Source organism: Cimex lectularius, unplaced genomic scaffold, assembly GCF_000648675.2.
Source record: "Cimex lectularius strain Harlan isolate CLEC.00 unplaced genomic scaffold, Clec_2.1 scaffold35, whole genome shotgun sequence".
NCBI lineage: Eukaryota > Metazoa > Arthropoda > Insecta > Hemiptera > Cimicidae > Cimex > Cimex lectularius.
In genome coordinates this window covers 1738312-1763632 of record NW_019392746.1, presented here as the reverse complement: position 1 = coordinate 1763632, position 25321 = coordinate 1738312, and the positions used below count along the sequence as shown (strand labels likewise).

Genomic DNA, 25321 nt, shown 5'->3' with positions numbered 1-25321 from the left:
AAAGTACAGACCAGGTGAAACTGTTCTTAACATTGATTTTAAATTGGTAAAAAGAGTTATCATTAAACTGAATACGACCAATTTTTTACTACTCTCTTTGTTGTTAACTAGATAATTTGCATTTTTTTATGCTCTATGTCTGCCTGTTCTGAGCTAACTTTTAATTATCGTAAAACGGTAAAAAAAAATTATTTCATGACAAGTACTGATTTTTAAACTCTTTCAAACCCCTTATTATGCAGGCTGCTTTCTCTTAAATACCAAGAATATTATAAAGTAGAAACTCTTTTAATTATGTATAGTGTATATACAAGAAGAAAAAACGTGAATTTAGATGTTTGAAATTTTATTTTTAAAATTTTCCGGTTTGGTTAGTTTTTGTGGTACAAGTAGGCATCACTTAGTGTCCATCTCAGGGGGTATTTGACTGTCAGTTGGTCGACAGTTATTAGAGATAATGGGTATTTTCAGTAAGAAGGTCCTACCTTTAGAATAAAAGAAAAAGGTATCCATTCACTTTTAAAAATTATTGTATAGCTATTAAAATTAAAAATATAAACATGTTCACATTTAGGGGTTGTTAGGTGTGTTGCTATAAAATAGCTGTCCACATAAAAATATAAAAAATGAGTTGCTTTTAATAAAATTAAAAAAAAAATTATAATGTTGTTAAAAATGAAATTTAAAAAATGGACCTTAAACACTTAGAATTAATTGTTAGCTATACGCGTTAGTTTGTAAGGAGAATATTGTTATTAATAATCATTTTATGACAAGTTGAATAAAATATTTAGAAAGCTTTTGTTATACATACACAAATCCATTGTTGTAATTATAGAAAGTTAATTGCAATTACTTTAATAATACTAACTGCCTTATAATAAAACACATGGTGACTAACGTTATAGTTTAAAAAAAACACACACACAGAAAACATATGCAGTTCAATAAGATTCAAAAATAAAAAGATGAAAAGCAAATAGAATATTACGTGTGTATCTTAACCATAAATTTAAAAATATTAAAATATATACTTATCAATGATAAATAACTCTGCTGTATAGGGGGGTAAAAAGAAAAGAATTGGTTAAACATTTGTTCAGTTTAATTAGAATTTAGCATAATATATCAGATAATGTAAATTTAATAATTTATTTATAGGAATTGTTGGTAATACAAGTTGTTGTTAAAGGAAATTTGGCTTTATTTAAAAACCCATTTTTTCTCTTTTTCCTCGATCTGCATGGTTTCCTTGAGTTGCTGAAAATTTTCTTTATATTCTATGGTTGAAAGCATGCTGTTACCTAGCATCAAATATGCAGCAGGGGAATGTTTGTAAAAATTGCAGGATATGAATACATGTGGAATTAAACTAATATAAAATTGCTATTTTAACTAATTTGAACACAAGCTTTATTTATTTTAATGTACAATTTTAACTCACTTTTTATAAATTAGTGCATCATCCTTTGAACTTTGAGCATGATTATCATTGCTAATTGTTAAACTTTGTGGAAAACTTACTCTTCCTCTTTTTTAGATTCAATTTCATTATGTTGAAAAATGTAATAATTAAGAGATGTTGCAACGCCCAACCATCCTAGATATGGAAGCATGAGTAAACCAGCAGATTGGTTAACTTTATGGAAAGCAACAGCGCAACAACCTGCGGTCACGCTCAGCAGTCCTACATCAAAAAGTCCCTGAAAAAAAAAATATATTATACATTCTAATTTAACTTTTTTTCTCTGTGTTTTACCCATTTTATTGAATGATAAGAGAAAAATATTGGTGTCCACATCCAGTTCAATGCTAGTTGGGTAGCATAGAGCATAAGTGGCATTTTGGCCACACCGTTAAATCCTCCTCCGTCACGCCAAACCAGATATGAAGCAAAACCCATTCCAGCATACAGTGTAGTCCAGACAGGAGCAAAAACATACGATGGAGGGGTCCATTTAGGTTTATTCAAAGTCTGAAAAATTAGTTATAGTAAAGGAATTTCTGTAAAAATAAACAGATTGCACACTGTCAACTATAGAAATGGTAAACAGTGGATAATTGATACATTTAATAACCCTTAAAGTAAATCCATTATATTTAGTGGTCTGATTGACCAAATCACTTCTTTCAATTAATTAAGATCTTTATGTAAGGTTTTGGTTGAAAAAAAAAAAAGTATCGTGACTTACATCCACTCAGACACCAAATCCCATCTCAACCTACATTCTTGCGAATTTTCTCTCCTTTTGCTATTTTTCAAATGTCGTGTAATCAGGTTTTGATTCTCGGCGACATATGAACTGGCTACAGGGAGCTGTTAGTGAAGTTATACTTCGTTTTATTTATTAAATCCATTATATTTAGTGGTCTGATTGACCAAATTAAGTTTTTCAATTAATTAACATTTTTATTTAAGGTTTTGGTTGAAATGAATAAGTTGGTGTCACGAGTGGGATTCAAACCCACAACCTTCGGCTCAATATGCCGTGCTATTACCACTTGAGCTATCGTGACTTCGATCCGCTCCTTAAAATAAAATCTACTAAAATAGAAATTGTCATCTATGATAAGAAAAAAGGAGGAAACAATAATAAAAAAAAGAATCATAACTTTATCATTTAATTATGTTTATATTTCTGAAGAGGAAGCGTGTAAGGCTTTGAAATACATTAAATTGATTAAATGAACCTGGTTTTTCTTAAAATAAAACCCTACACACAACATAAATTATACGTTGTTGATAAATAAAAAATGTTTTATAGCCAGCTAAAATTAAAAATTACAGATAAAAAAACACTAAAATAATTTTTTTAAGCCATTCCAGATTTCTTATTGTAAGGACTTTGCGGTAAGAAATGGTATTTTGGTCATTTCTGTTCATTATATTTGCTTATCCTCAAGCGTAGGTCTGTATGGTGCGTTTTGGCCATATTTAGTGGTGGGTGGTCCTTTCATTTATTTTTTATCACAATTTGTCTTCAGGATTTTTATTTCCTTTTGAGCGTCTAAGCTTGACTTTTAAATTAACAGTTGCTGTACAGCTTCATTATGAAAGTTTCATTTAATCCTTCAACAGCTTATAGAAAATAAAGTAACAAGAACCATCCTGCAATCCAAATGACAATATCGACATGGAATGAATGAGTTTTATATCTCATTCCACTATCAACTCAGAAATTCAATATGTTTGAAACCGTAAGTTTCAATATTGTAAGTAGATATTCATATTTGTTAACCTTGTTAATTATCAACAATAGTTTCAAAATCCTGATTTAAGGGGATAAATAACTCGAAAGCTTGATGAAGTAAATTTTCTTTACGAAGAAAGAATTCTTTTCTTAAGAAAGAATTCTATTTGTCCTTATCCTTGATTTGCTAATACAAAATTATAATATTAAAGGCTGATATCAATTATCCAAAATAATAAAGTTAAATAGGAAAAGTGACAACGGCACATCCATCAATACCTATCCATTAACCACTATGACTTATGAATTTTCAATATCATAACATTATCAGATTAACATTATTCTGTAATTATTATATAAACCACACTAAACAAATTAGGTATGCAAAACAAAGTAAGCCTCTGCTGGGTCCCAGGACTCCAGGACATGTGGGAGTAGAAGGAAACGAGAAAACTGATGCCCTTGCAAGAAGAGGGGCTGCTGATAAGACCCAAGACCTTTTGTGGCTGAAGAAACAATGGAACTCGATCACTGGACACAAACAATCCAAGAACCTCTTAACAAACTTGGAAGGAATGAGGTAACAGAATTCATTAAATGAAACAGGCAAAAACTGTGAATCCTAGCAATATTCTTGACAGAACACTAACTAAATCGACTCTGAAGAAGATTGGCATAACCCAACATGGCATGTGCAAAGAAGCAGAGGCCACACCAATATTAACACAATGTGGCGATACACTTACCCGCAGGAGAAGTTTTAGGACATAAGCGTAACCATAGAAGAGATTAAACCACTGAAACCAGGCCTACTAATCAAGTTACTTCATGAACTAGGACTTGCTGTGCTTTAACCACAGAACAGGGGATACAATATCTCTTAAAGGGCGCAGTGTAATACACACCCCCACTAACACATCTACATCTAGTTATTATATAATAATAATTTTACAACAAATTCCAAGTTTCATTTTAAAAAAAGTGTGACTGGAATGAACAGAAATGCCCAAAGTTCACCACCCTCTAGAAGAATATCACATTTAATTTTTTTTCTTTTTCAGCCAAAGATTGACAAATGTAATAAATGATAATCTAAAGGAAGATAACATGAATTTTGATCGAAATGCTGGATAATGTGAGGGTCCATCCAATTCTATATAGATTTTGCATATTCTTCTTATGATTTGAATACGACTTGGTCAACAATAACATGCAACGTTGGGATTCAAGAAAAAATCCTGCAATAAATAACTATGTAAATTACACCTGTATTAATTAGCAGATTAGCTTGAGTGATTTTTGAGTAATTAAGAAGTTAATGAATTTGGTTCTTTCTTGAACAAATAATCTTGAGATATTACATGATTTCTACAAACTATCGTCATTTATATTCCTAGAGAACTGATTAAAGGCACTTTCAGCATATTGTATATTACATTCGACGACTTCGGACCTCTTGAGATATTAAAAATGCCGAGCATTTTTTTAACAAGTGGAGATTGTGGAGCATCATATGCCAAAATTCACTAATTTCGTGGTCCGCTTGACCAATTAATACATTACAATTAATTAAGGTTTTTAGTTGAGATGAAAAAAGTCAATGGCAAGAGCGGGATTCGAACCCAAGATCTTCGGCTACATACGCCGCTGCTCTACCACTTGAGCTATCGTGACCTCGATCCTCTCGGACATCAACTTCCTATCTCAACCCCACCTTATGAGTTTTCCCTCCTTTTTGCCATTTTTCAAATGTCGTGTAATCGGATTGGATTCTCGACGACAAATGAAATGGCCACAGATATCTATTTTTTTCCTTTTTAATATATAAATAGGCACATGGGAGCATAAGTTGCCACAATGGTTAAGGCGTTGATATGGTGTTCATAGCTGTAAAGGTCCCGGGTTCAAATCCAACAGCCCTGCATTTGAATCTGACATACATTTTTTTTTTAAAACACCGGCATTCGTAGTTGAAATACCCTTGTTAAAAGAAAAAGAAAATAAATAGGCACATGTAACTAGGTAACAAAGAGTATCAACCCGATCCCTGATAGTGAAATGTTACAAAAGTGACCAGGATAATCAGAGATGATTTCACTCTGGCAAGTTTTATGAACCCCCAGAGGTCCAGTGTTTTTGTAAAATGTCCTGTTAGGCTTCAGAGTCTATTTCTGCTTCCTTTGATGCATGTATTGTTTCTTTCCAAATCTTGCCAAAAGGTTTTAGAGAGTGAATACATCATTTCCTCACATTCACCATGTTTTATCTCTTAAGATACTTGCTGATAGTATGGATAACACGGTTCAGGATCTATCAGCCCCTTTCCTTGCAAGGTCATTTTTTTGTTTTCCTTTACTCCTGCATGACTTGGGACCCAGCAGAGTATGATTTTATTTTGCACACCTAACCTGTTTGGTTTTGCAATTCAGCGCCATTCTCAGGCTGTGATCTGATGACTGCCTGGCTATCTAACACGATAGCTATGTCTTTGGTTTTATATCCTCTGTCTAAATGTGTTGGGTGCATTTCTCAATTGCACTTTCACGTTTAAAAGTTATTGATATTTCTTTCTGATATAGACTCATCAAAACTACATGCAGTGGCAAGTCGAAATATCGAATGATGGGAATACATCAGATATGCTACTATGTACTATGTTTTTGAATTCTGCAAGTACAGTTGAAGTACCTGCAGCCAGATGAGAGTGAAGAGGTGGCTGTTTTAATGAACTTATTCGGACTTTCACCCCAAAAGGTTGTCACTCTCCGATGTACTGACCCTTGGGTCTATACATTAGGGTGTTCACCCATCCCCATTAAGTGGCTGGGTCGCTAATATACCCTTTAAGCCAGATGCCCAGGAGATCATCACTTACTTAAGTCCCAAGCGCATGCAAACTGTAATCTAGCCTAATACTAATTAGATTAGATAAGACAGTCGCACATATAAATACATTCATGCATTGCACTCATTCTGATTAGTCAGTACTGGGTATTCCTCCATCAACCTAATGGACTTATTCATTATTGTTATTATATTCTTGTAGTATATTGCAACAAAAACTACAATGCAGGAATTTAGGTACATTTACACTATATTGTACATAATTATGTAAATAAATGAATATCTACATGGCTATATATCTATAGACATGCGGAAGGTTATTCTTTAGCTCCCAGGACAGACATGAGCTTTTGTAAAAAAATACTTTTCTTGGAATAAAATCGCTGTTTTTGGTCATAAAATACATTTCTATCATATAAATTGTAATAAAAAAATTAAAATTAATCTATATATAGTTTAACGCCGGGTTAGGCTTGGAAAAATGCGTAAATTGAAAAAACATGATTATATACCGTGTACCAGCCGGAATAGTTATGCCTGACGGCGTAGCTGCCGGCCCAACCGCCGATGCAGGGCAGTGCAGAAGCAGCTACTGCAGGTAGCATGCAGCCGCCGCCCACCTTCGATAAACACGCTGGCATGACAAGTAACTAATGAAATTAATGTCTTATGAGATCGACTATTGTGTTACCAGCTGTCGGGAGTCCACTTCTCCCGGCTCAAGGCCGTTTCTCAACTTTCCGACTGTTTGACGACGATCGTCGTCCTAGAACGTCACGACTTCCAGAGCGGAAAAAAACATTTTGGGTAAAACGTTGCTAATGATTTATATTATGCACGTTTCCAGCAGTTTCGTTTAGAATTTGATCTGGGAACTTGTAGTTTTGTTGTTCATTTTTTGAGTGCATGAGTCAGTGTCAATATCAAGGTTTTCCATATGACCAGCTTTCACTATTTTGAATTTTCCCTGCATTTGGTTGGTCAACTCATGAAATTTTTTCCCTCCTTCAGGGTCACTACTGACCAAAATTTACCTTCTTCCACTGCGACCTAAAAGATCTATTGTGCAATTGACCTTTCTTTATTTTCTAACCAAAACGTGCACTACCACACTAGTTTTGGCACTTTTATAGGTTCTTCTTTGCTTATTTCTTTAGGCGTTGATATTGTCTTTCTGAAGAGGCTGTACCGTTTCTAAGCTAATGCTGTACAGTCTCAGAGAACTCCACTGTTTCAAAGTCTGCAGGTTTCTGTCTATTTTTCTCATTTTTTGAGGTGATACTTGTGTAGGTAGTGGCTAGAATAAATATTTTCCTTCATAGGTAGAGGTAGAGTTTTGTTTTCCTCGTTGAAATGTTGAGTTCTTAGGTTGCTTTGCTGGTGAATGAAATGATGAGTTCATCATTATATGATAATTTCTATCACCATTCATTTGTTCAGTAACACTTTTAGTAGGCCTTCGATCATGCCAATTTGCGGTTCTGGTCCAAAAGAAGTGAGGGGTGCTCCTGTTTTTATTAGTTGCTGTCAATCCCACTGTGCTTTGGTGTCCACATCAGAGGTACCTGATTGCATTTTTTCCAGAAACTGGAGATGTATGTTAAACACTCCAGACAAGTTTTTTGTTGAAGGTGGAGTTTAAAGCCTTCAGTAATTCTTGGCAGTATGAGAATATGGATATCTGTGCACCTTTTAATCTCGTTTTGAGTGCAGAGTTCTATTGCACAGATTTCAGATTCCAAACTTTGTGTTCAACCTAGATATTAGGCTAGATCAAAATGTAGGCCTTTAAACCTCTGATAACACCTATCATCTCTAGCCTAGCTAAATCTCTTGAAAAAATATTTATTTACAAAAGTCTATCTATTTAGAAAACTTAAATCTGGCCTCCATCCTGGCTTTTTTACACAATTCACCGTTCTAAAAATCTTCACTTTTACTTAAGGGGCTTCGGCTGCAACAGTTAAGTGTTGACACGACGCTCATCACTTTATGGAGAGGTTTAAAATAAAAAAACATTGTACCAGTCTTTGATAAACTTAAGGTGTTCTTGAATGTGGGAGGTAGCTTGCATAGGGGTCGAGTTAGAGGACAAAATTGTAATATTGTCCATGTAGGTGTGATTATGATCTTGGGGTGTGCAGACAGGTCAGCAGTATAGATGATATAAAGGATAGGACCGAGAATGCTTCCTGTGGGACACCAGATTGTCTGACTTCCAAGAACTCGCCGCACTTCGCTCTGAAGCAGTGGGCCATTACCAAGAATAAGGTATGTTTAAAATTACTGTTTTCATCGTTTAATTTGATGAATTATAATTACTTTCCAAATAATCTTGACTATTTTTTTTTTTTTAAATCATGTATTTTCAATATAACAAATTCCATGAACATTGTTAACCTGATGTGTATGTTTTGAGAAACAGAACACATAACTAATCACCAGATTACAAAAACAAAGGAAGATACATCAATTGATAAATATCATATCACAAATAATTCAATTTTATAATTAAAAGGAATTTTACTCTTATTTCATCGTTGAAAAGGCTCATCAGACACATAATTTCCACAAGTCATTTTGCACTTGTTAATAAAGTCATATAAAAAAATATATGTATTAAAATGGTAATATATAATGGTAACAACTTTACAATAATTTATACTATGAACAGTAATAGTTTTCAAAATTAAAATTAAAAAGCCTACTTATTCAATTTTTGTTTTAAGAATAGTCATGGCAGAGTACGGATATATTAGATTTTCTATTATAATTATGAGGAGATCTGTTTATGGTCCATGGGCACTTTTGGGATGAATGCAGAAATGGATCCGTCATGTTTATATTTAATTAGGTGCCAAGTTTACATTCTATCTTGAAATATATTTTTTATCTTCTGTGATTTATTAATATGATAATGAAACTTGAAAGTGGTGAAAACTATATAGAGTAGCGGCAAATATAAGTGTTCAAAGGGGAAAAAATGGACATGAGAAGATGGGAATTTTATAAGTCTATAAGTACAGATATTGTTGTAAAATAACATTTTCATTTGTGAAAAAAAATTGTAAGGAAATGTTTCTAAATGTACAACTTAGAGTAATGGAGAAACTTAAAGCAACATGGAGGAACAATTTCATCTGTATTCTAAACAAGAGCGTGTTCATGTAAGAAGGTATTCATTCCCTAGAGGACAAGGCCACATTGTTGAAACATGTCTTTTATCATCCACCTGTTTAAAATTTTATAAAGTATTTTGTTCCTTCATTCAATGAAGAGACAAGCGCATTAATCATAAAAAGTTAGACAACTTGCGTTAGAGCACCTGAAGTCACCACTCTAACCACTACACTTTACAAAACTGCTCTAAAAGAATGTATTTAAACATCCCAAAGTTGACAATCAAAGACATTTTCAAAGCATTTAAAATTTACTTGAAAAATTGTACTGGGAAGCCCCTAAAAATGAAACTCAATACTTCAATTGAACACACTTTACTATTAAAAAAAGAAGGAATGGTGGGGCGTTTATCTTCACTAAATGTTTCCAGTCATATTTTCTATTTAGAATATAATCACAACTGTAATGTGCTTTCCTCAAGACGAAAAATGCTTAAAATGGATGTATGCAATCTTTTATCTTAATGACTTATCATGACTACAGTTACTACAATTTCTCAACATATGGTTTTGCCACATAGGCCCTTCTTGCATGGACCTCCTCATTTGATAATTTTACAATGAACGACTTAATATTTTTCTAGTTTTCTCTTATAATACACTTCTTATTGTCATTTTCAGTTTTATGGTTTAGTGTAGCCATCTTTTACTATCGTATACTGCGAAGAATTTTTACAGCCCTTTGTTATAATATAAAACTGTGGCCCCTGGGCAGGCTTTCTTTACTTTTTCCTGAAACAGATATTTCAATCAAGTTTGATGTTTCAAACAATTAAAGTATTTTATGCAAACCTTAAGATCATCTTCCAATTTGTCTACTTTTATTGGGGCCATTTGTACGAAGAGGGCACAGGCGAGAGGAGTAGCCACAGCTAAAATGAGACCGGTAAGACCTACGGTCACAACCGGTTCCAAAAATGGTTTTCCTTTGAACAATCCTTTGTTCTCGCAAATATTCATTACGACTGGGGTGATTGCTGAAAATTATTGTTAAATCAGTCACAATTGAGAGACCAATTTGAGAAAATGAAAAATTACCCATAGATGGGGCTGCCATTAATATCCTGCTTATCACAACGGATGTTGTTGCTTGGAATGCGGCTGCCTTTGAGTATCCGATAACATTGTTATTGGCATCAAATACTTTAATTCCTTCTGTAAGCTCCCTGAAAAGTGGAAGAGTATTAAACCACTAGAAAGCTTCAAATCCAATTTACATAAATTTTCATTAAAAAAGTAAATAAATATGATTGATTTGACTAAGTAAAACAAGTCGGTTGATTGGACCTCACCTGACTGCTGATTTGTAACACCCGACACACTTTCATAACTTTCAGCATTTTTCACTCAAATTAATAATTTTTTCAACCAATTTATTAATTGTCTCAACCAATTTAATAATTGTTTCATTCAATTTAATAATCGTCACTTTTGAGATTTTATAGTTGGATATAAAATAAATATAATCTAGCAGTTGCGAAAAACTTGATATAAATTTTAAAAAATTAAAATTATTTCTTCAAAAAATATGAATATTTGAAACATTATAACCGGTAACAGTTCATTCTTTTGTGATTTTTTACATGAGCTGTGCACAAAACTTCATGGGCTTTAAAATCTTTAAACTGCTTAAGTTAAACAGGTTGTGGAATATTTTTATCATACAATTACTTTTCTTCTACTCTATTCACCAACTCTAAACTGTGTAGAGATTTGTTCACTTATATAAATATTTAATAATAAATTTTTAAAACAGTCCCAGAGTGTTAATAAAAATAAAGTTTTCAACTTATTTCTTACTTCTGTCTCATGGCTGGAATATTGACACAGTTGGCCGTTGCAACAGCTGCAAATGGTACAAATCGTCCGATAATTGGTGACATTTTCTGTAAATAATTCTTGTTAAACTGATACCCATTTAAAATTCAGAAGACGCGCCCTCACCTTGACCATCCTGTTTAAAGCGACAGCAGACCCAACAGCCCCTGTAGTTGCTACCATGTATGACGTAGCAATTTGGCTATAGCACAATTTCCATACCTTGTAATTTAATTTTTTTTAATCTTAAAAAATAAATCATATATTTCTTACGAAACAGGCATGTCTGCATCGCTTCTGTTGCAGTAATTGACTAGAGCATTGAAAGACTGATTAATCCATTGCCAAAAAACAACAGCGGGGGTAGATCTAATTTTAAAATAAATCCATATATTAATTCTTGAATTGTATGGAGGAAATCATATAAAGTACTTGTAAAACGTCATCATGCTTCCTGTAATGATCATATTCATGGGTACTTGAGCAGACATACGTCCAAGGATGAATGTCTTCTCACCGGTTACAGGATGGAATGCAGAATCGTAGATGTGCTTTGCCTTCCATAGCTCATCTACAGTAAGTTTGGTTTTTTGAGGTTCTCCCGATCTGAAATGAAAAAATAATAACAATTAAAAATGGTATTATAACAAAATTTGGCTTTGCAAGTTGTTTGAAAAAGAAAAGAAGAGATTTAAATCTAAATGAGCAGTTTGGTCATCTTTGACCATACCTGCTTTCCTATCATTGCTGATTTTGTCTGTCATCACCTAGCAGACCTTACTAAAATATAAATTTGTAGTTTTACTGTTGTCTATCATTCTGGTTCTAGCTGTTTTGGTCAATCATCTCTACCTTGTATATCTCTCCAAAATAAATAATTTGGTCCTTTACATATTATTCTTCTTACGTTATGATTAGTAGTTTAGTCATTTCCAATGATTTTGGCAACAGCAGGTAGGTCACCTAGCAGATATTATTGTCGGGAACAATAAAAAGAGCAGTAACGTGAACAATACTTTTAATTATAAAAGGAGCAATACACAAACAGGTGTCGGCGGAATAACTAACAAAGTCACAACTTGTTACTTCATTATGATACTTCATATTATGAACAGAAGCACATAACTGAACTCATGTAAAAGCCGAAACGCGTTTCACGGGACTTAAACTGTGAAGATATGTGGACCAGAATGTTCATAAACAACTAAACTTTGTCAACCTCAACAAAATAGTTAGTCAACCTTATGATTTTTCCTTCTTAAAGGTGGGATAATAGGTCATCTCAAAAAAACCACAACCAGTTTTTACCCACAGCATTTCGGATTTATTTTAATCCTTCCTCAGGTGAGTTATCGCAATGGTTAAAACAATGGTCGTCAGTCATTAATATTTTATAACAGTTTATTTTAAAAAATAGCTAGTCTAGTCAGGTTCAAAATATTAAAACGTTTTTTCGTTGTCTGAAAGACTTAAATATGTACCACACTGGCTCTTTTTTAAAATAAACTGTTATAAAATATTAATGACTGACGACCACTGTTTTAACCATTGCGTTCACTCACCTGATGAAGGATTAAAATAAATCCGAAACGTTGTGGATAAAAACTGGTTGTGGTTTTTTTGAGATGACCTAGTATCCCACCTTCAAGAAGGAAACATCATAAGTTAAACTGTTGAGGTCGAAATATAAATTAGTCAACCTGTAGTTTGGTCGTTTCTGGTCATTCTAGCTTTCTAATTCACGCAGTTTTGGTTATCACCTAGTAGACATCATCAAAATATAAATTGGTAATTTATTAGATGCCAATAATTCTGAAGTTCTTTTTTTTAAATAAGCGCTACTTTGATTTGTTGAGCCCACCAAAAAATAAATCTGTTTGGTCGTTTACGATGATTCTGATCTTATTATCTTTGCTATTTATGTGTATCATGAATTAGCAAACCTCACTAAATATAATGTAGATAAATCTGTACTTTAGTAGCGATTCTATGATCTATTCTTCCTGGTTAGATGTAGCTTCGTTTAAATATAAACCCGCAGTTTGTTTTTTTCTGATGATTCCGGTTTTCCTATCCTCTTTCTTTTCATCTGTGAAATGCGATGCACCATTATGCCATCTGCAGTGGTAGGTCAGGGTACAAACAGGGTGAGATCCTAACAGAAACACGACTGAACTTGACTGACAAAGTTGCTTTTGTGACAAGTCGAATTATTGTACGTCTCATATACTAAAACAGCGAGGATATGCGGACAAGAATGTTCATTAACGATCAAACTAAAGATTCATCACCTTGCAGACCTCAAGAAGAAATCTCACCATTTAAAATATAAAAGTAGAAATTAGGATCGTTGTGAATTTGAGACAGACAATTGAATTTTGACCAGCCACAGTTTATTTTTTCAATTCAAGAAGGTTTTTTAATTAATGAATATTTTCAATAAATAGTTGGAGAAAGGCCTCGCGATGAATACGTTTTTCCACTCGACACGTCACCAAACATTTTAAAATTTGAGAATCTTTTCTATTGTACCAAACATCACATCTGAATAAGTAAAACGTCATACTTGCTCTCCTATTATATTTCTTATATTTCTGAGACGATTCTCTAATTTCATTTTGAAACCATAAATTATTCTAAATGAGAATTGTATCACTTTTATCGAATCGCTAAGATCTCATTATATTGATTTTTATAAACAAGGAATCATTAGATAATTAATAAATCTAGTAACAATCGCCCACAATTACTATTATTTCAAGTTGCGTAATTTACAGCGTTTATAGAGGGTTTGCTGGCATCATTAACGTGGGACCGAATTTGCTGTCGGATTTTACAGATAAGCAATCTCTTATATAAAATTACATAAACCAGAAAAAAAACTGGTTCCACAATGTAACTCTTAACTTAATACAAAATAATTAAAAATTTAAAACCTCTGGAAAATAATAAATACGTCGTTCAAAAAAAGTTATTAAAGAAATGATTCACAATTTTAATAATAAAAACCAAAATAATAGGTTAAACGACAGATGCATTTCGCCATTTCTCTATCTTCTGCAGTTGGTCAGGGTATAAAAATATATCTAATAAAACCACTGGATATGGGGAAATATTCAGACAGGCGATTGTTTTCTATTGTTCTTTTAATAGTTGGATTTTTAAGTGCTCTTAGGATAATTAATGGCGCCCACCTTACCCCTTCGGTTGAACCATTTTCTTTCTGTTTTACACTATTTTGAGATTAACTGGTTTGTTGTCCTCAAATTAATCCAACACAATGTTATAACATTTCACTAGCTTTCTGTTCTATATTTGGCCTTCCTCAGGACACAAATTCAACCTACGTCATTGCAGAAAGGCAGGTCCAGTGACCCAGCGTTATTCTATTATCGAACAACTTTGGTTATATTCAGTTTTGGTATTATTTTTGGTTTACTACTGGTTTTAAGAGTTCGGGGTTAAACCTCGGTCTTATCCGTCCCGCCGATGAACTTAGGCATTGGGGCTGTCAACAGCTCAACCATTTCTACCCCCAACACATATAGTTTAAAAACGTAGACACACTTAAACGCTCACTCATTATTTTCTACATACAATTTACTCAAGTAGGGTGGAATTAGTACTCGATTTTTCTCCATCAACTTTTACACATACTGTATAACTAATTTAATTGAGGATCGATGGTGTATTCAAAATTCCACCAAAGGCTCTCTCAAATTACGCATTCATGCTAATAAATACATTTAACCTCAAAATACCCAAAAAAGAAACATAAAACGAGATATCCATCTAATAACAATAAACCATGTTTTCTTTAAAAATCAGAACCGGAAAGTACCATAGATATAACTAATCTCATTGAGGGCTGATGGTGTACTCAATATTCCACCAAAGACTCTCACATTACGCATTCATGCTAATGAATACATTTAAACCTCAAAATACCCAAAAAAGAAACACAAAACGAGATATCCATGTAATAACAATAAACCATGTTTTCTTTAAAAATTAGAACAGAAAAGTACCATAGATATAACTAATCTCATTGAGGGTTGATGGTGTACGATGGTGTAGGCTCTATAACATTACACATTTATGCTTAATAAATACTTTCTACTTTAATACACACCAAAACGATATACACAAAACGAGATATCTGTCAAGCACTATACAGGGTGTCCTTTTTTGATTGCCCGGCTGAATTTCTCTTGAATTATGACGCTATAAAAAAAAAAAATATGTGTTTAATATTTTTTAGTCTAGTTTCAAAGTTTTACCTTATTTTTGAGAAAAATTTTACAGCGTACCTCAGGCCCAGTTCTACTTCAAAATTTCAAATACGACCCTATCCATCCTGACACATCATTTTAAAGAATTTTATACGCTGAAAACAATGGTGCAATCGGATTTTAAATTGGTCAAAAAATTACGTGTCATTTGGTTTGCTATTTGTTAATCACATTTCATATTCTAACTGCCTGCCTTGCTTAAAGATCCAAAGATTTGCTCTTTTTAACCACTCTTCACCGGTGCTCAGAGCGATAGGGTCAGGGGAAATAGATTGACCTTTGCTGCAGTTCGCCATGAGGTCCTGTTAAATGTGATTAATAAATAGCAAATCAAATGAAATGTCATTTTTTGACCAATTTAAAATCCGACTCGCACCATTGTTTTCAGGGTAAAAAATTCTTTAAAACGATGTGTCAGGATGTACTGGGTCGTATTTGAAATTTTAAAGTTGAGCTGAGCCTGAGGTACTTTGTATAATTTTTCTCAAAAAAAGGTTTTTTTTTACAGCGTCATTGGCACAAAAGAAATTCAGCCGGGTCATCTGTAAAGGACACTGTATACAATACATTACATGCTGTGTCAAAAAATCAGTCAAGGGACTGTAATAAACGAAAAGAAAGTGAAAACATTAACAAAAAAAACAAACGTTTTTATTTGGGAATGCAAATACTATACATCAAAACAATTTTAATCCCATCTTTATTTTTTGTTTATAAACTCAGTCGAAATCAAAACATCATTCTTATATTGTTAACAATCTCTCAATTCAATAAAGACATTGGCCTTGCTTGTTTATTAAACATCTCTTTTTTTTCTGTTTCGTAAAGAACGAAAAATAATTTAAATCCATATTTTCTCGTTAGTGCTTTATCCGACTTCAGATTTCTTCACTTTTAAAAAAGATCCTTTATTAATCTTGCTATAAAATTGACCACTTTGTTTTGAATTGGATGGAGTTATTTATTACTTAACGTTCTATGCTAGAGCACGTTGGGTCGATGCCTTACCACATCGACCAATGAATTTACAAAATTTTGGGTTAGTCAAAGAATAACGGGTTGTTTGACCTTAACTCTGTTCAATTTGAACTCGATGGTTTAGCAATTTAAACCAATAATCGTCAGTCGGAAAATTGCAACTGGCCGAATGAGGATATCCGATCATTTCGTCGCGTTTTCTAAACGGCTGGGGGTCGTCGGCCTCCTTTTCTTCCTACTGGGGCCGAATTCAATCTCGCTAATTATTCTTTTCGGTATGTGCCAAAAGGCTAAAAATAATGCGACGACACGTGAGAGATTGAGTTCGTTGTGACACTCGAGAAAAGAATAATTTTGAGTGAGAAGTTTAAGTTATCAAACCCCGCTTTCGGGCTATGCTCACGCATAAAAGTAACTAAATAAACTTTCACCTCATGTGGAATTCATCTTACTTTTACTCTTTCATAACAGATACGTTGAAACAGTACATATGAAGGCGAAAAACCGTAGTGTCAACAATGCATGAAATAGAAAGTTCAAGGCGATTTAAGAAAGAAAAACACATTTGGAATTAAATAAATTGTGTAACTGGTAATATAGAAAGAAAAACAAATTTGAACATTAAACCCCTCATACTTTCACTTTCGACCCAACTATAACTTTATAATTCGATCATTCAGATCAACATATAGTTACCACGTCAAGTGAAAAGTAGTCTAATTTAAAATACAATAATGTCTTACTATTGAAATTATGTTTAGTGTACTGTTTTTTTTTTTTTTTTTTTTTTTTTTTTTTTTTTTTTTTTTTTTTTTTTTTTTTTTTTTTTTTTTTTTTTTTTTATATATTGTCTAATAGTTTTTTTAAGAAATTCAATCGGCATATTTGAAAACTATTTTAAATATTAAGTTAATGCATAGATAATTGAAATTTTTTTTGACAATTTAGTCATCTGTTTTTGGAAGGGAAAAACAACGGTTTGATTTGTTGCTAAAGAATGTGATTAATCCAGTCATGATTCAGCAACGATAAGTGATATTCAGCAGATTGTTTTAATACCACAGTTCAACCAAGCATTATTTTCCTTAAGGTGGGAGTAATATAGTTGATTTAAAAAGCGAAGTAATCGTTATAATAAAACTATATTTTTTAAACAAATTTAAAAAAACACGTTTTAAACAAAAAAGTGCCAAGATTGGTCGCAAGATTTGGTTTCTCAGAGATTTTTAACATGAATGGTCCACCAATATTCCACAAATAATAGCAATTTGAAAACAAATGCTATTTGAGTCATCAATAACTAAATAATTAAAGAGTTTTGAAAAGTTTTCCTGGTTTGAAAAAGAGTTCTCTTAAAGTGGAAAGGATCTTTTTTAAAAATATTTTGAATTTATACCTCAGACTATGCAAAACCGAATGGCTTTACTCCCCATGTAAGAAGCCTGATATTAGGTTTTGAAGGCTGACAAGATTTAGACAGATCATGTAGCAAGAATGAGCGATGAAGATTCCAAAATACTTCTAAATGAAAAGTTTCATGGTATCCGTCCGAGAGGGCGTCCAAAGCTACGCTTGCATAAGGGAAGATGCTAAGAACCTGCTGAATGTGGAGAACTGAATAGCTACAATGGATCGGTGAAGAACTAACGGAAGCTCCTTGAGAAAACCAAGGTCCCATGGATAAAAGATCCTAAACAATAGATGTATTGTCACGTTATGTGCGATGTGGTCAGAATGCTATTTTGAATTATGGCGTTTTCTTGCTGCAAAACTTCGAACATTATTAACAGCCAAAATCAGCTAAAACAACCGACAGCAAAGGCTGGCAAAATTGAACATCAAGCTTGTCAGGGATTTTTTTAAATATCTAGGGCTAAAATTTTTAAGTGCAAAAAAATTTTGTCAATTTTCTCAGTGTATTCCTCAAGTAATCGTTATGAAAACACCGTTTTGTTTTAAAAATAGAAAATTTGAAAAACAAAAATTAGTTTCTCAGCGATTGTCGACTTAAATGAACTCTAATAATTTTGATTTAGTTTTCTTTTCAAATTTTATGAAGTTATTGCATCAGTTGTAGTGTACATATGACCAGACCTCGGCAACAGCTCTTTTTAGTTTAAAAATATTTTTTCACGTTAAATTTTCTGCGATAATTACTTTACGAAAAAACAAGCATGGGCTAAGCACCAGTCTGTCCAATAAAAAATTATCAACTAGTTTGTAAAAATAACTAATTATAACAAATAAAGATTTTAATTTCAAATTAATTTTTGCAATGTCTCATTTTATAAAAATATGGGAATCTACTTACCTGTGTCTTTTGACGATATCTTGCACTTCGTTCAGTTTCTTGTCGGAATATCTCAAGTTGAGGGGGTTTGTCACAGTTAAAAAGTGTTTCGCACGGCCCAAGTATGTGCTTTGGTCCCATCTCGGCTGCTCCAGATTTAAGCTCTTGGTGTCGGTCATTTCCAAAAAAGTTATTCTTGCCTGTTGGGCCGTCGGCGATTCTCCTGGGACTAGGCCGTTTCAGGAAGAGGTCATCTTGGGTTCAACAGGTCAGGGTTTGGCTATCGAACGGATCTGGAGATAAAAATTTTTTTCTCCCTCGTTTTGACGTTTCAAATTGATTTTCTTCAACCGGCTGACGAGACGGGTTTGAGCCGGCTCTTCGTCCTGTGGAACCGCTCGATATCTGCTGCGCGACCTGCGCGCCTGTCTAGCGAAACTATGCGAACCACCGCCATTCGAGGCCCGTTTAAAATCCAGTAAAACCAGTTTCCGAGTGTGTTTTTCCTTCCTCATTACAGCCCGACCTGAGCTTTTCACTTTATTGATCTACTTAAATGAAATTCGTCTTTTAAATATAGGTTGAACTTAAACCAATTTTTTTGTGAGAAAGAAATCTCTAAAATCTAGTTTGATCATATCTAGTAACTAAAAGATAACAAAAGATTGGCAAATTGAACATAAAACTTAGTTTGTTAGGGTTTTTTTTAACATCCTTTTTTTAACGTTAACCTACATTACAAATTGAGTTTTAAAAAGCTAAAAAATTTTATTTGTCCTTTAAATACAAGTTACACGTAAAACATTTTTTTTTTTTTTTTTAATCTGTAAAATTATGAACCTAGTATGGTCATATCTAGTAACTAAAAGATAACACAAGATTGGCAAATTGAACATAAAATTTAGTTTGTTAGGGTTTTTTAGCATCCTTTTTTTAATGTTAACCTACATTGCAAATTGAGTTTTAAAAAGCTAAAATTTGTATTCGTCCTTTAAATATAAGTTGAAATTAAACCAATTTTTTGTGAAAGAAATCTGTCAAATGATGCACCTAGTTTGATCATATTTAGTAGGTAAAAGGTAGTAAAGGATCTGAAAAATTGAACATAAAACGTAGTTTGTAGGGGTTTTTAAACATCCTTTTTTTAATGTTAACCTACATTACAAATTGAATTTTAAAAAGCTAAAATTTGTATTCTTCCTTTAAATACATATTAAACGTAAACCTTTTTTTTTTTTTTTTTTTTTTTTTAAATCTGTAAAATTATGAACCTAGTATAGTCATATCTAGTAACTAAAAGATAACACAAGATTGGCAAATTGAACATAAAATTTAGTTTGTTAGGGTTTTTTAACATCCTTTTTTAACATTAACCTACATTACAAATTGTGTTTTAAAAAGCTAAAATTTGTATTCGTCCTTTAAATACATGTTAAACGTAAACCAATTTTTTGTGAAAGAAATCTGTGAAATGATGCACCTAGTTTGATCATATTTAGCAGGTAAAAGATAGTAAAGGATCGGCAAAATTGAACATAAAACGTAGTTTGTTAGGGTTTTTTTAACATCCTTTTTTTTAACGTTAATCTACATTACAAATTGAGTTTTGAAAAGCTAAAATTTGTATTCGTCCTTTAAATACATGTTAAACGTAAACCATTTATTTAATTATTTATTTTTTTATTTAAGAAACCTGTAAAATTATGAACCTAGTTTGGTCATATCTAGTAACTAAAAGACAACAAAAGATTGACAAATTGAACATAAAATTTTGTTTGTTAGGGTTTTTTTAACATCCTTTTTTTAACGTTAACCTACATTACAAATTGTGTTTTAAAAAGGTAAAATTTGTATTTGTCCTTTAAATATAAGTTGAAATTAAACCAATTTTTTGTGAAAGAAATCTGTCAAATGATGCGCCTAGTTTGACCATACCTAGTACTTAAATCTGTGAGAATAGGTAGAATTATTGAAACCAATCAAACTACCTTTTTTGGTCAAGTAAATGAACTTGATAGATATGCTAAACCATCCTTACTAGCTTTTATAAAAACAATCGCCCTTGATGCGTGGTTCAACAATCCCTTGACCATAAACGTTATAGGACTGTCTAAACTTTTTTTTTTCAACTTCTATGCCACTTTTCAAGCCTTGTAAAAGCTTGGCTTTATTAGTAGAAACACAAGAAATTTCAAAAAATATATAATGATAGTTGAATATGCCAAATTTGGTCTTCTTCCCATATTATTCTAATAGTAAGAATACAAAATTTATTTTGCCAGTTGATTTATCATAGATTTACAGACATAATCAAAATTAATATTCTAAAACTCACACTGACCTTAATATCTTTACAGACTTCCTGCCTTTTAGTCTTTTTTTTATTGACTCTCCACAACTCCCTTGTCATCATTATAATGCTTATCATTTTATCATTTATTACCCTAGTACAGGGCTTCCCAAACTGTGATCTGCCGACCCTAACTACGGGGTCAGCTGTGAACTTCAAGAAAAATTAATCATTTCAAAAATAAATGAATACATAAAATTAAAGAATTAATAACAATGAGTACTGAAAACTAAAGTTTTTTTATTTTATAGCAGCAGTCATTGTGTTCTCCACAGACATGCTTTAGCTATAAAACAAATGCCAGCCTCTTTTAAGAATATTTTGAATGGGTCTGTTCAAATCATTAATTATGACTCTGCCACTGAAGTCAAGACTTTTCACAATATTATGTGACAAATGGGAAGCTTTCATCATTCCCTGCTTCTCCACACAGAAGGGAGGTGGCTGTCTTGTAGGAAAGCACTTTCACGATTACAGGAATTTCATTCTGAAATCTTATCTCTGTTCATGGACCACAATGTCAAATTTGCTAAAGTTTTCAATGATAAGAAATGGCAATGTATATTGTTGTATTTATCAGATAGTTTCGTTAAAATGATTGAGATGAGTCATTCTTTGCATGGGAAGAGTATCACATTTAATGCTAATGACAAAATTCTCAACTTTAAAATAAATAAAAAATTTAAAAAAAATCCAGTTTTACGTGGAAACAAACTGGAGCTTGTGAATGGCCTGGCACATGATTTCCCTACAACTCGAGGTGCACTGCTGCAAGTCAATGAATGAGTAGTAGAACCGCTTTCAGTTTCGACAAAGCCAACCATACTACTTTAAAGTTAATATGAATGATTGATAGACATTAATTCAGACTCCACCTTGAAATCTACTTTCAAGTCCGATGTTTACTCCATTTTTTACTTCAACTGAAAAGCTTAGGGATGGTTTTAACCGCTTGTTAAAAAGCAAAACTTATTCTTCTTCTATTTGCCACAAACATACACAAATCCATATTTTCTATCTATTCCACCAAAACTAAACACCAACGCTGCCTAAATGCTGAACCCGACATCCGTCTCCTGATATCAAATATTAAACCAAACATATCCAAATTGTGCACACTAAAAAAACCTCATTCTTCCCATTAATTCATTAATTATTAATATTCAAATTATTACTTTTGAATTGGGCTCAAGTTCAAAGTTCCTATAGAAACCTATTGATTCTGTTCTGTCCAATTAGATTTTTGGATTCAATTTTTAAATAAAGTTAAGTATTAAAGTTATAAATCTAATGTTTGTTTTCATAGTGATACTCTCTCCATCACTTAATTAAGAATTACTGGCTAATTTATAAAACTTTAATTTACTACATGTATTATAGGTAGCTAATTTTAAATACTTGAAGGCGAGGGGTTTGTCCTAGATTTTATTCTGTGAAAGGGGTCCACTGGCTAAAAAGTTTGGGAAGCGCTTTCCTAGAACAATGTATGTACAAAATCTACCTATCTCCAGGATAAACAAGGCAATCAATTATTTTCTGAGTCTGATTTATTCAATATAAATTTTGAACAATTGATTAACGTTTTATCTGCTACTAATACATGCAATTCCTGTCCCTTTTGCTTGACTCTTCTCTTAACTTCTCTAACAGTATATATCCAATAAAGCCATGAAAAAACTTGGCTTTTTTAGTAGAAATACAAGAAATAAGGGAAAAAAGTATTGCAACGTTAAAAACACTATGTACATATCAAATATGAGCAATAGTTGGATATCTATTTCCTGTTTGACATCCTAATTCTCACTCCCATATTATTTTAATAGAAAAATAAAAATAGAACTTGTCAGTTGATTTATCATAGATTTTAAAGACATCATAAAAATTACTATTCTAAACTTATACTCAACCAACTTTGTTTGAAACAAGACAAAACCATGTACATTACATGTGAGGGTCTCTATAGGTGCAGATTCTTGCAACTAGAGAAGAAAAGTTGCAAGCAAGACACTCCATGAAGGCGCCACTAGCTATGAAAAAGTTGTAGTTACTAGTTATTTTAGTTATAAAAATATATAAGGACAATAGATCTACTCAGGGCAAGGTGTGGAAGGCCTTGTGACAGCCTCATTTATACCTAGATAGATAAATTAATATTATAGCGAATAATTGGAAAAGTAGGAAATAGATAAAAAATTCAAATTCTTTGAAAATAATTTATTAATACATAGATAAAATTAAGTTATATTTATCACAATGGAAATGGATGTACAACAAGTAAAAAAGTCCACATACATCTATAAAAATATTTCAATATTAAATTTATTTTACACAAATTCTAATTAAAAAAATAATATTGTTATATTAAGCTATGGTATTTAGCTTTACAAACTTTCCTCCTGTGAAAACTTCATAGATAATATGAAAAGAAGACAAATCATTAAACATTGGCAAACTTTTTTCTATCTATGATAACAAAACGCACTAGTTATCACAAGTATTTCCTTACTGTTAATATTGAATTAATTCTGGTTTAAATTGAAACAAAGTTTACTTAAAGTAAGTATAACAAACAACAAAATTATAGGGGTGAAGGTTAAAAGTTTCTACCCAGAAAACCCTTCAAGATATGCTTTTTTGAGTCATTTAGCGTTTTTTAAACTGGATATCACTAACAATTAAACTTTGTATGAGACAGATGGCATAAGAAGGAAAGGAAAATTAAGAAAGAATATAAAATTCACCTAGGTACAAAGATGGCTTTACTCAATGTAACTCAATTTTAAGTTTTAACCCAGAGCAAACCACAATTCAGTCGGCTGAGCATACTACAAAGCCACGAAATGTAAGCAACTTAAAAACTCAAATTTGGTCATTACTGGTCATTTTCGATCTGTATATCCTCGCTGGTTTGATTTGTCGAAGCGTTATTTTTTTATTGTTGAATGTAATTGCACCCTCTAGTAAAAATTAATTAGTACCTTATGTCTGTTCAACATTCTGTAACGTTGTCTTTAATAGTACTGTTATCACATGGAATGCTAAATGTTTCAATATACTGACAGTTGAAATTTACTTTTGCTCATTTCTTGCATGGTTAGGAAATCGGTTTCATGACAATCATCATGTGTATGTTGACTTTTCCTGACTACCCTAAGTAGACTAAACATCACTATTGCTGTAACGCCTTTTCATCGTCCTGTACTTCTTAAGCATGTAGAGCGTCTCAATTTCTTTCTTTACAAACTCTCCGTGCTTGATGAGCGCCTCGACCTTCTCTGGGTCCGATACGTCTCGGTTCTTCATGAAGGCTTTCTTCAGCCTGGACTTAAAGAAGTCCGATCCCTGGGGCCAGTCCTTTCCAAGGTGAAGCAGCTGTAAGTGATACAGAACAAGTTGAACATTGTCAAATAGCTCTAGTGGTTATTTAGCTTACAGTTTTGTACAGATCGATGACTTTAGCCCTCTGTGACATTGTTTTTCTTTAAAATTATCTTACTAACAGCAACAGAACTTCAAATTGGAGCAAATGACATTTCAAACTGAACTAAGAAGATAACTTATCAATACTGTGGATATACCTTTCCTTGACCTTGACAACTGACAAACCAACCAACTAACTCACATGTCAACCGCCCTCCAAAATTTAAAACTAGAAAAGCAAAAGCTACAATTTTTATAATTCTATTTCACTTCATTGTACATCAACAACAAATTAGTATCATTTACCAAATTAATAAAGGGGTAGTGTAAGAAACAATGGTAGTAAAGTAATAATGGGGTTAAAGGGGAAGAAATTCATAAGGACATTTTTGTTCACTAGACTAGTAAAATTTGCAGTTTGTATGGCCTTCTTATCCAGTGTTTTTGTTCATAATACTAAAGCTGCATAACTGACTAAGGTCTTACTTATAACCAATATGCCATCTTTTAGTTTATCCCCTAGTTTTAGATACATGGCATCTGGCCAATGCTTAGTAGTGCCTTGGTGTGGTATTTTGCCTATATGACTTCATCATTTGAACCTTAGGTCATGGGTTAAATCTAGCTCCTTACTTTCTTTGCATAAGATAAGGTAGGTGATAACAGGCAAACCACCCGACCAACTTGTCTGTCAACCACCATCCAAAATTTAAAACTAAAGAAACAAAAGCTACAATGTTTATATTTCCATTATATATCTATTGTTATATTTTATACATCTCACATCATTTATTGTGGGCACTGTTAGAAGCCTGCTGGTGAGAGATGTTTTCTTAATGTTGATATTTAAATACCTTGTATCATGCAATATTTCTACAATATTTAGGATGTTTTGGCAACTGTTCGACAAGTGTCATAAAATTTTCCCTTTATGGTTACCAAGTCATGTGCTTCAATCA

The 25321-nt window shown here is 32.6% G+C and overlaps 3 protein-coding genes across 3 annotated transcripts; all 3 read right to left on the bottom strand.

The window, feature by feature from the left end:
• Nucleotides 1–1387: 1387 nt before the first annotated feature.
• LOC106669289 (translocator protein) lies at nucleotides 1388–6768 on the bottom strand. The gene is made up of 3 exons (XM_014398641.2): nucleotides 6548–6768; nucleotides 1760–1975; nucleotides 1388–1703 (listed from the first exon to the last, which is right to left on the bottom strand). Exons 1-3 carry the CDS (start codon nucleotides 6674–6676, stop codon nucleotides 1521–1523), a joined length of 528 nt encoding a protein of 175 aa, XP_014254127.1. The 5' UTR covers nucleotides 6677–6768; the 3' UTR covers nucleotides 1388–1520.
• Nucleotides 6769–9858: 3090 nt separating this feature from the next.
• LOC106669319 (sideroflexin-1) lies at nucleotides 9859–18992 on the bottom strand. The gene is made up of 8 exons (XM_014398723.2): nucleotides 18614–18992; nucleotides 11465–11638; nucleotides 11306–11401; nucleotides 11159–11234; nucleotides 11015–11100; nucleotides 10253–10380; nucleotides 10007–10191; nucleotides 9859–9946 (listed from the first exon to the last, which is right to left on the bottom strand). The coding sequence occupies exons 1-8, from the start codon at nucleotides 18769–18771 to the stop codon at nucleotides 9887–9889; spliced, it is 963 nt and encodes a 320-aa protein (XP_014254209.1). The 5' UTR covers nucleotides 18772–18992; the 3' UTR covers nucleotides 9859–9886.
• Nucleotides 18993–23194: 4202 nt separating this feature from the next.
• LOC106669278 (electron transfer flavoprotein regulatory factor 1) lies at nucleotides 23195–24531 on the bottom strand. Its single transcript, XM_014398620.2, has 2 exons — nucleotides 24376–24531; nucleotides 23195–24314 (listed from the first exon to the last, which is right to left on the bottom strand). Exons 1-2 carry the CDS (start codon nucleotides 24412–24414, stop codon nucleotides 24102–24104), a joined length of 252 nt encoding a protein of 83 aa, XP_014254106.1. The 5' UTR covers nucleotides 24415–24531; the 3' UTR covers nucleotides 23195–24101.
• Nucleotides 24532–25321: the final 790 nt, after the last annotated feature.

Bases quoted from the DNA above. Each gene is read 5' to 3' on its own strand.
- LOC106669289 (XM_014398641.2), bottom strand. From the start codon at position 6,676: ATGCCAGCGTGTTTATCGAAGGTGGGCGGCGGCTGCATGCTACCTGCA. The intron at 1,976-6,547 runs GTATATAATCAT...CTAATTTTTCAG, and splicing joins ACTATTCCGGCTGGTACACG to ACTTTGAATAAACCTAAATG. The intron at 1,704-1,759 runs GTAAAACACAGA...TTTTTTTTTCAG, and splicing joins CTTATCATTCAATAAAATGG to GGACTTTTTGATGTAGGACT.
- LOC106669278 (XM_014398620.2), bottom strand. From the start codon at position 24,414: ATGTCACAGAGGGCTAAAGTCATCGATCTGTACAAAACT. The intron at 24,315-24,375 runs GTAAGCTAAATA...TATCACTTACAG, and splicing joins TCATCGATCTGTACAAAACT to CTGCTTCACCTTGGAAAGGA.
- LOC106669319 (XM_014398723.2), bottom strand. From the start codon at position 18,771: ATGACCGACACCAAGAGCTTAAATCTGGAGCAGCCGAGATGGGACCAA. The intron at 11,639-18,613 runs GTAAGTAGATTC...TTTTCATTTCAG, and splicing joins GATATCGTCAAAAGACACAG to ATCGGGAGAACCTCAAAAAA. The intron at 11,101-11,158 runs GTGAGGGCGCGT...AATTATTTACAG, and splicing joins CTTTAAACAGGATGGTCAAG to AAAATGTCACCAATTATCGG.